The following is an 11,130-nucleotide window of genomic DNA, read 5'->3' on the forward strand; positions in this document are numbered from 1 at the left end:
TAGTTGATCGAAACCAACCAAATGACCTTTACATACTTTGATACTGACAGTTTTGACCGCAGAATGACGGCTGTCACTAACTAAATACTAACAAAATGACAAAATAACGGACATGAGTCAGGTGTACTTAAACACGACTGTGGTACCTGCATTAGCATTTCTGGAAACTGATTTGGAACGATTTGAGGACGAATGGTGCGATCGAGGAAAACACTAATAGCTTGGATTGGGACGATGGCTGTCAAGTTGTTAGCTGAGCTGGACACTTCAAGTGAGTGTATGCGGTACAGTTGGCAATTAGTAATCAAATTATCTCCCAAGCTTTCAGAGCGCCATTAACTGTTTTAATGATTATTGAGTGCTGTATATGGAAGTTTGCTCCACTTCCCGGGAGCTCCGGTGGACGGTTTTAAGCGCTGTATATTACCCCCACACTATCCTTGTGCTTATACTGACAAACAGGTCATTATGGGAACCATAACAAATACACTAATATAACTGAAAAATGTCAGAAGCATCTATGACATTTCGCTAGAAGAAATAAGGATGAATTTATACCAAATTGGACAAAGGAATGCGAAAGCTAACCGGTTCATCAGCCGAAGACAGGGAAGTATCCAGTTCACTGATGTCACTTGAGCGGTGGTGTGGTGATGGTTTCGTCCATTCATGATGTACAGGGGAATGAGCAGAAACGACTGGCATATCAATGTCCCCAACTTCTGTTGAGAGGGAACCAAGGTGGGAATGTTGGCTTTTCAGTGAGGCTTCAGATAAAGAGCGTGATTTGACCAAATGTTCCGCCTCTGACGAATAGTTGAGAGGTTCAGTGGATTCGTCTGAGCTGGAAAGGTTGGGTTTTTCGATCACTGAACGCTTCTGGGAACTCAGCGTGGACACATCGGAATCAGACCCCGAGCTGATAAAGACGTGGAATTGAAGATACTCGCACGATGACTATTGATGCAAGGATGTAACCGTATACAGATAAGCAACGACCATAGAGAAAAGTAGACTGCAGCGGACAGCCGAGGGGAGGATCAAGTCTCAACCTTTTAGGGAGCAGTCACAACCAAGTCTGTCAAGTCTCAGGAATGTTAAATTGACTTGACTGTACTACAGGGGTGGTATTAATAAGGAGGGAAGGAGATTTGGAACAGATCGCCACTTGAGAGTGTGATAAATAGTAATAAGACCAATTTTAAAGCAGTCGCAAGGATGTACGGTGGATTGAATGAGTGTATCACACAGAATTCCCGCGACTGCCACTTCCCATTTCTGATGCTCCTCCCATGAACTGTTTGATGTGACCGGAGCAAGCGATTGTAGAACAGTATCCACCAGGTATGTCGAAAACAATAAGATGGAACAATACTACACAGACCTCTGAGAAAAAGTGGATGGAGCCACGTAAAGCAACCGGCTTCCCTGAACTCAGTGATCATCTACCATGATCCGAACTGCCAGGCTATCCTAGCCTAATAGGTGATTTAAACAGTCTCGTGGACGTAGACGCGTCCCACGAGCATTCGAGGAAATATTGGAGGTGAACTTAAGGGTGGGTGCACCCTACAATACTGCTTTTGTAGCGAACTGACGTGGTTTACATCTGTGAGAGGACCTATGGCCAAATATAAGTTGGCCGAAACGCCTACTATGCATTTGAACCATAACCACATTTGATTCATTCGAATCAGGTTGTCCATTCACAAAGTCGTACTACAGAGGGGGTACTGTTTTTTCCACTAGTCATCTGTCCCAAACCGTAAGGTTTTGCAAGTATGTACTGGCAAAAAAGCAATTAGATTTGCACTGTCGACGTACGGTGATCTTTGGTATTTTTCGAAAAACTTCATTGCAATTCAGATTAGGGAGAGGCCGTATATTAAAGGTACTTTTTGCTGAAAGACGCCGAAAGGCAAAGGGGGGTGAAAAGTAGTCGGACTGGAGCTGTATAAGAAAGATTGCTGTACCATTCGTACTCATGGCTTCCTGTCTACCAAACCTCCCCCTGAACCCCCTTCAAACACGCGGCCAGGAGTTCATACATTAACTACAGCCAATATGATTCCGAATCTTATTCCAGTGTCAACCAGAATCAACGAAACTAGCGCTTAATGAAACCTGAACCCTGATTACTCTAACGGCTTTCAACATTCCTATTCCGATCCACAGACGTCCTTCGTCCGAACTCTAACTTTCTCACACTGTCGACGTGCCCTCTAGTGCATGCATGATCCCAACAGCACCACAAATGTCAAGCTTGTTGGACATAGGAAAATGGAGCAGGGCCTGCTCCTCCAGTTGTTTCCGGAAATTCCAGATTTAATTAGCAATTCACCATACAGAGATGAATGGAACGGACACAGATGTCAAAACTGATATTGTAGTTAAGCAGCCTAAGTTAATAACATCAGCCGCTAGAGGACTGCAGAGAAGTCTTGTGTCAAAGAGTGCCTGGTCGTAATACTGCGGAACTTTATTGACCGCGAATACAGTTTCTGAAAGAATCGTCCGGAAAACTGGACCTCAACCAAACAGTATACATATATGGCCAATGGAGTCACCCTTTTCCGACAGTTTCTTGGGTTGGAATTTGCCACACTACCGACTAGAACCAATACCGTATTCGATGAATAGTCGGTTTCGAAACCAGACTCAGCTAACTCGATTTATTAGTGTACCTTAGGGGTGCCAAATTCCATTCGGAACACCTTGAAACCCTCAAACTGTCTACAAATACTGTGGTTCTTACCAGGTATATTCAATTATGTTTCTTGTGCACAGTATCAATCTATTAAATGGTGCTCCTATGGGTGAGACCAATTAGTTCCATTCAAGTAGTGGGTAAGAGACGATGACAACAATGCACCTCGCGCGCACCACATAGTCTGTCTCCAGGATAGACTAACCACTGGACTAAGAAACACGGGAATGAGCGTCCAGAAGAGCAGAGAAAATCGGCAGGCTAAAGGTACACCTCTGGGGAAAGAGCCGACTTGGGCTGACCACGGAACAAAGAGAAGACTTTCAATAACAGATTGACGCTCGGTTTGGAACACACTTGTCGATTTCGACCACGCGCTAGTACGAATTCGCTTATCCCTTCGTTTTCCACGGACGCGTAAGGTGCGGAAAAATCGCCTGGTAACTGAAAGACTGGCACTGACGAATTTACCAGCATTGTCTTCTAGGGCGTCTTCCAAATGCTCCAACATCAGATGTAAATTCATTCTGGGACGAGATCGCCACCCCTTCGCATATTGTTGGGAGCTGTGTCCTTGGCACGTTCCAAACATATGAAGATGGTTGTGGGATGAAAGCAGCGGCACCTTACGCTATACAAGCAAGGATAGTTTAGTCATCACAAGAATAAGAATAAGAGTTTGTTAAGCATCAGCCCTATCGATCGGTACCAGTAGGATTGGGTCAGAATAAAACAAGAGGGACGAGAGGTCGTGGAAAATCTAAAATACTAAGAAAACTATGTTACTACGATCACTTACCTTGAGGCAAATACATCTGCTACACGGGAAGGTTCCTTCCGTTGAGGTGAAGTCTCCGGTTTTCGTTGTCGATCCTCTGTGTTTCCATCTCTGTCGCAGGAGCGAGAATTTTCCGCTGAGGACGACCGAGAACTGGGAGTCCGGGGACGGACAGGAGAGTGGTCCAAACTTGAACAGCTATCGCTGGTCAATCTCCGCTGGCGCCTGTGAAGTCTCGCTCGTCCAGCTTTAGCTGGAGAATTTCGAGGCAGCTGGTCATTGTCTGTTTTACGCAACTCATGTGCTATCAACCGCAGAAAAGCGGGGGAACCATTGAGGGACATGAAATAGCGGTGTTCAAAATAGCCAAAAACGGATGTGTTTGTGGTTCAAGTACGGTTTAAGTACCACGGACCAAAACCAGTGGCGTGATTCCGTTCGTACTAATACCAAGGTAAAAATTATGCCGCGCAATTGGTATAAACGAACACTGAGAAATGTTATTCATACGATGAAGTGAAAGAATGTAGAAGCAAAATGTTCACTCATTTGCATACAAGTTTGGTTTGGACAGGAGACTCACCTGGAACCCAGCTGAATATCTAGTTTATGATGTTTTTAAGCAACTAAATATGCTGCACCAGGCCGCATCGTAGTTCAGTTGGCACGATATTCGAGGTGTCACGATACACTTTATAGACACAATACACTACTCATGAGGTTGCTGAAATTTCCTCGACAGCCCGAGATCGGTTCAACCTTTCTTGGGGTTCACCAGTTAGGGGCAGTCCCAGGTTCCCGTCGACCTGATGTTCTAGTTGAACCTTAATTACGCGAAATTAGCGAAATATGGTCATTTGCGTACCGGTTTGGTTTTGATGGAAGACTCACCTGGAACCTAGTCGAATCTCCCGTGGGCTGTCGAAGGGTTCTCAGCAACCTTGTGAGTAGCGTATTAATTCCGGACAATACCTCCTTACAAGACCACTGAGCAGTACCACTTGGGTGAAAAAAACACCATAATGTCACTTTTCGAACAAAATAAAATCACACGAAAAATGTGGGCAAATGTGACAACGATTAAATGCAACCTCAAGCAAGACTACCAAACATTCTTCAAAAGGGCACAAAACACCTATTGATCTCCTCTGGGTTTGGAGCAATGTTTTTCCTTGCCAGAACAATCGTTATTTCAGGAAAAGAGCTTTTGTTCCGTCGTCTCGTGGTGCCTTATGTGGTGGAAGCATAATCTACGTGAAAAATCTTTAGTATGCTTTTCTCAGATCATTTTAGCAGTATACACTTAATCTTATTGAGTGGCCTGATGCCATGGTGCATATTCGAAGGTGTAAGTTGTGTTCGGTCAGGGACTGACGAACACTAGTGTACTGCTTTGCTTTGGCTGAGCATAACAGCCTATCCGGCTCTAATCAGTAGGCGCAGAGAGTCTGAGGTCGCAGACGCAACTATGGACGCCCGGATGTTGGAGGCTTTGTTTCTATTGGATTGCTACGCCATCGAGGTAGTGTTTCCAGCTCGATTACTTGAATGGAAATTATTGTCCAAGGGAAAATTAATGACGAAATTCCTCCTGGAAATACTTCGAAACACAACCTCTTCTCAACGGCGAATTTAATGTTTGAAAAGATTCAGAATAGCCAGAACCACTGCTCTGTTAGGGATTATTTCCATACAGGAGTTTCCTATATAAAGGACGCAATGTAGTGCACGAATTGCTTGAAACAAAACTACACACATAGCATACCTACCGATGGACGTAAAAACGAACTAACCACTAGCGAATCAATGATTCACACAAAAACGCATGAAACAAGGCTTGCTGAAGGAAATGTGAAAGTTCTGTGGGTTGGCGACAGGCGACTTTGGAAAGCCAGATCGACCGTGCATTTCCTTCCACATAAGGATGCTGGTTCACAATGACTTGCACATCTAGTTGTTTTGCGTTAACAGTCACCGTGCGGTGAGGCCAGACGTTCCGACTGAAGACCTAACAGTCACGCACAGACTTCAGTGACTTGATAATGTCCAGTGTTGCCTGGCTGTGGCATCACCAGTAAACAACAGCAAACTCACTACGTAAAACAAAGTTAAGGTGGCCTGAATCCAGAATACGTGATTCAGTGAAACTCCAGAAAGTTCTTTATTGGGCAAAACTTTCTTCTTGAAAACCTTTTGTGGATCGTCTGTCAACCGAACAACTCATGCTACCGGGCGCATTAAGCAGACTTAAAACCTCAATCCAGCAGGTCACCAGCCGGTCTCCAAGGTATTATCGTTCAGCTATAACACCGTTTCGGTGCCTATCTGCCATGCCGCCCGAAGGAAGCACGCGGGCTGAGATACTGGCAGGTTGCCCAAGCCTAGACAGAGGAAGTCGAGATGCAGAGGCCGGGTTCGGATCAAGGGCCGCTTGGTTAGTAAATTCGCGCCGTAACCACTCAGACATCTCCCCTCGCCTCCATGGCATTAGTAGCTTGTTGAAGATACAGCATTCTATTTAAGACTAGCTTCTCTATCAATGTTATACTGGAAGCGCACTTAGGCAACGCGGAAAATGTAATGGGTTGTAAAAGATGGAGCTGCCGTAGACACAATTCGCACAATAGACGGTAATTTCATTGAACTAGTCGTTTGTAGTTTAAAGTGATCGAAAATCGACGGATTACGAGTTAGTTACGGCAGGCATCTATTTTGGTGTTGTATTAGTACCACGTTTTAAGCTCTCATCTACTGGTGGTCGCACTCACAATTGAACTTCACTGTAGATTTGTACATCTAACTTGAAAGTGTCTGGGAACACTAGTGATATTAGTTTTAGCTATAACTTCCGGCCTGTTGGTTGAGTTGTATAGGCCCCGATATCCACAAACAATTGAGGCAGCTAAGAACAAAAATTCAGAGTAAAAATAATTCAGGGGACGAGTGAATCTTCCATCTGAGATATCACTCGAGAAGCCAGTCAACACGTGACTACGTGACATGAAAGTCGCAACTGAAGAGATGGTGACCCCAAAACGGGACATATTATGGGTTAGAGGCATTGTCAGATGTTGCCCAATCTCGCCCTCAATAGCGCTTGTGCATCCAAGCTGTTGCCTTCGACGCATAGCTCCCGTCCCTATACCCCCAGTTACAAATCCGCTGACACCCCTGTATTTATGCATCAATCATAACAGCTGCTTTCAATGCGTGGCCATCTCCCCACCTCCCGGAATCATGGGCAAATGAAACTGTGGCAGCCATAACCACTGCACAACAAGTTCCTGTGTTTATAGTTGATGATGAGGGGGAGAGATGGTCCAAGTGGTTAGAGCGCGAATTTACTGAACAAAAGGTCTGTGTTTCGAATCCGACCTCTGCCTCTCGACTTCCCCTGGGCTTGCTTGGGCAACCTGGCAGTATCTCAACCCTCGTGCAACTTTCCGGTAGCATGGCAGTTGATGATGATGACGCCGCGCCGCGTAACTTTATGAACGCTGTCAAAGATTTGCACTTGATAGATCATGATAAAGTTGCTTTTTATCTACAATGTGATCACAATTTCCGGTAGCCGATGCAGCTATGTTCAATACTTTGTGTTCCTTTTCCAAAGCTTCTGACTGTGTAGACGTTTACAACGAACTGCTAAAAGTTTTCCTGCAACTGGTGGGATTCCTGCCATCTGCCCTCAATTTTACCATCGATATCATCACAGAATGAACATTACAAGGCACCGATGATCTCGGTACCGAGATAAAATTTAGTGAGTAATTATTAGATTCCGACTACGCGGATCTCAATGTCTTGTAGTTTGACGACCACCAGTCCTAAAGAATCTGGGAAGCGATTACTTGGTTCAGGCTGCGTTTGGTAACTTCAAGGTGTTTCATGATTTTCAGTCCCCCGTTTCCACTGGGAACTTCATTAGGAAAAAATTGAGTTAGTTGATCAATTTGCATATACGAGCAACTGCACAAGCTGTGACAGAACTGTTACATAAGCCGGTGTACGCGCTGCCAGGGCGCAAGAATCATTGGTGAATGCGTGCACCAGAAACGAATTTCACTTAATCTAAGGGGCCGTGTGTACAATGGAGAAGCTGAGAGACCTTAAACGGCTTCAAACGTCTGATTGTCGATGCCGTCGTATCATAGCAGGCATTAGTTGGATTCTGCACGTACACAATAAAGACGCAAACGAGTGGTTCGTAATGAATCACTAGAGTAGCAACTAAAACTTGTCGGATTCAGAGAGCCGGGACTTGTATCACGTGTTCAACCATGGTGTATCAAAAAAGCACCATTTTGTTCTCTAAACTCTGATCAACGAAAAATTCACGGGGAATAGACAATGACAACACGGAATGCAGGTGGCTACTCTCGAGCTGATTGTTGGAGGATCTTCACAACTTCCTGATTGGGGTCCACACGATTCACTTTGAACGTGCTTAAAGACCCCACAAGACCTGGTACGAGTTTGTTGCCACCTACTAGTTGGACTATCCCACTAATGTCAGCCCGTCGCTGAATACTAATCATACTAAGTAGACCCAGAAAGAAGGATGGGTCCGTCTCACTAATAATAATAGAAATAATGGTTCATTTGTAACACCCTTTTGTGCCTAGCTGCCATGCCAACCAAAGGAGGCACAAGAGCTCAGGTGATGCTGGGTTACCGAAGCAAAGACAGGAGAAGTCGAGATGCTGGTGTTGGGTTCGAACCGCGGACCTTTCGTTGGCACCGGACCTTAACCACTGAGCTATCTCGAACTCCGTCAATCTCACTGGTGGAGTCTTACTTCGATATTATGCTCAAATGTTTATCGCGTTGCTATTAAAAACACAGAGACATGACAGTTTTTCATTGGACAATACCGCTCTGCTAACAAGATCCGCACCTTCCCTCTTTCTCTACGATGTTTTTCACTCACAAGGATATCCTTCCACACGGTCAAGTGACAGTTAGTTACCATTGTTTACTGTTATTGTTGCCGATGATGGTGACAATTGTCGTAATGCCAATACTGGTTATACCAATGATAACCATAGTAGCTTGACGACGATAGTATGTAATGACGCGCGCAACCGCACAGTTATTCGCATCAAAGAAATAAATAAAACCGAGATAATTATGAGCAAACCAAAAACTAAGAATATCACTCAAGATGGCACAAGATCTCGCTGCATTTTATGCTCTTTTTACTTAAGAGGCACTGGTACCTTTTGAGTGGCAGGTAAGCAACTAACCTCAGTTCGAAGTATACTCATGAGGTCTCTATCGTAATACGAAGTTAAAAGTGGAGGGTAGTGGCTGTCAGGTGAACCAGAACAAAAGGATTGTGTCTGAACACCTTAACTTATGGGGGCTAGTGATTGAGCAGCCTCCCGGCCAAAAACCAGTGCGAAAGAAAAGACAAATGAACAATGTGCGGTAGATCACAGACGAGAGCTGATAATTTAGATGATTAACCTGCACTAAGTGAAATCACCAAAATCTAAGAAGGGTAGCAGATGAATCCAGGAATATTTTTTAGAAAAATGCACATAAACATGATCTCTTCTGACCTGGACTCTCCCATTCCCGATCATGTTTACTAACAGCTCGCACATCCGCATCGGTATCAGAATCTGTACTGCTTGTATCACTAGCACTGCTCCTCCTACCGGTCGAACGACGTCTCGGCTCGGGATCTAGAGTATCGTTCTCGCTTTCATTCGCCGACTCCGACCTACCACGTTGTTCTGAGTGTTTGGCAGATCGCGAAGGTTCCGGAGAAGGAGGTCGCGGCTTCCTCCGGATCTTGGGCAGGGGTGCCCTCAGGCCGGTGAACAATCCGAATCCGAATAGGTTGAATCCGGGCTGCACAGAGGTTGTGGGCACGGATGTGCACGGTGTGGTGGATGTGATAGAAGTTGAAAGGGACGTGGTTACAACGACAGAGGAAGGTAAAACACCTGTTTTCTGGGAGGTCTGAGTGAGTTGTTCCGCAGGAATAGCGGGTTCGGATGCGGGATGTTGTGTATCGTCACTGAGGTTTGTTGTGGAACGGCTTGAATGAAGTCCGGAAGTATCCAGTGGTGCCTGATTGGATGGGATTATAAACAGCCAGAGTTTGTTATAAGGATGAATACACGAAAGATGTCAGAAAAGTGAAAAATGTAGAAAGATGTGCACCAAGCTACTATATCTGTGCTTGACACTTACTTCGAGTTAAATGGAGAATATTATGGACAACTCAAAGGAGGGCCAATGGGATCACCAATTGAAGAAATTACAATGAAGAAGCAGACAGTGCTACTAGACACTAAACAAAAATATGGTAGGATGTGCGGAAGACACATTTGCCATTGCAAAGAAAAATCAACTGTCACGAGCGATTCAAGTGCTGAACAACGTGCCTCTCGACATCCACTTCACAGTGGGAACGGAGGAGAACAACCAATTGGCGGTCCTAGATGTGTTCGTCACGAGGACAATAGACGGCCAACTGCAAACAGAACTATACAGGAAAGAAACACAACCATCTGAAATGTCACAAACGAAGATGCTTTCGAACCCTATTCAAGCGTATTGAGACGCATTGCAACACAACAGGGTCGAAATAAATAGGGGCGAAAACTTTACCAGATATTCCAAAATAATGGCTAACGGGAAACTTCATATGGAGATGCTTACAAGACCAACACCAAGCTGATTCGCCAACACAGTCAGAAGAGAGAAGCATTGCTCTGCACGATAACAAAAACGTCGCGGAGATGACTGCCAGACATTTACGGCAACAAAGAATGATAGTCGCCTTCAAGCCTGTAAAGACGTTGAGAAGAACCCCCTTGAAACCAAAAGGAAGGTTGAATGTAACAAAGTGGACGAATGTATTCTACAAACTTCAGTGTGACTCCTTTAGTTGTGTGCTGACCACGAACTGTTTCTGGCAAATAAGAACTTTCAACATAAACGTTCGCACCGCGTAATCTGGCGGCCGCCAACTACAAATCAACCGTGGACCCAGTTGGACCACGTGACCATCAGTCATCGGTGGAAAGCCACAATTCAAGACTGCCGTTCTTCCTGGGGCGCACCACTTGATTCCGATCACGCCATGGTGCGCGCACGCCTGACAGTTCGTTTCCCTTCAGGCCACTGCAGGTCGGCAAGCAGCATGCCAATCCACTATCTTCGAAGAACTGCCATAGCTCAACAGTATCGATCCGAGCTAGCCCAACAACTCTCCACAGTAAAACAATACTGTGGTGGCAGTGAGCATGTGGATGAAGCGTGGCACAATGTGAAAGGAGCTATACTATCGGCGTTCAGTGCTGCCTGCCCGACTTCTCCCATTCGACCACAAGACCACTTGATGTCGTCGAGGTCGTTATCCATGATTGGTGCCAGGAAAGCCATACCAGCAGACAACGAGTACGACGGCACACGCAAATCCCTCAAACGCCAAATAGTAAAGAGTCCAAGGAAAGACAGAGAACTCTGGTGGACATCGAAAGCTCGGGAGATGGAGAAGGCTTTTGCTACGGGAAACAGCCGTGCCCTTTATCAACTGATACGATCGACTGGCCCTAGGAAAGCAACGGTCAGCGAAACGATAAATGAAAAAGATGGCTCATTAATTCACTCGCAAAAACGTCGACTG

General features: G+C 45.2%; 2 protein-coding genes across 2 annotated transcripts in view; one reads left to right on the top strand and one right to left on the bottom strand.

Moving 5' to 3' along the window:
• T265_08390 (hypothetical protein) overlaps window positions 1-11,130 on the bottom strand; it is a gene marked incomplete at both ends in the record, with an annotated part of 63,675 nt that overhangs the window by 17,290 nt on the left and 35,255 nt on the right. Inside the window, 3 exons of the mRNA XM_009174184.1 lie at window positions 589-919; window positions 3,507-3,789; window positions 9,035-9,566. Of these exons, the coding sequence (XP_009172448.1) occupies window positions 589-919; window positions 3,507-3,789; window positions 9,035-9,566 (1,146 nt within the window). The remainder of the gene's footprint in view (window positions 1-588; window positions 920-3,506; window positions 3,790-9,034; window positions 9,567-11,130) is intronic.
• T265_08391 (hypothetical protein) lies at window positions 235-5,671 on the top strand (the record flags this gene model as incomplete). The annotated part of the gene is made up of 3 exons (XM_009174185.1): window positions 235-271; window positions 3,195-3,355; window positions 5,594-5,671. 3 exons carry the CDS (start codon window positions 235-237, stop codon window positions 5,669-5,671), a joined length of 276 nt encoding a protein of 91 aa, XP_009172449.1.

Source organism: Opisthorchis viverrini (genome assembly GCF_000715545.1).
Source record: "Opisthorchis viverrini unplaced genomic scaffold opera_v5_216, whole genome shotgun sequence".
In the NCBI taxonomy this organism is placed as follows: domain Eukaryota; kingdom Metazoa; phylum Platyhelminthes; class Trematoda; order Opisthorchiida; family Opisthorchiidae; genus Opisthorchis; species Opisthorchis viverrini.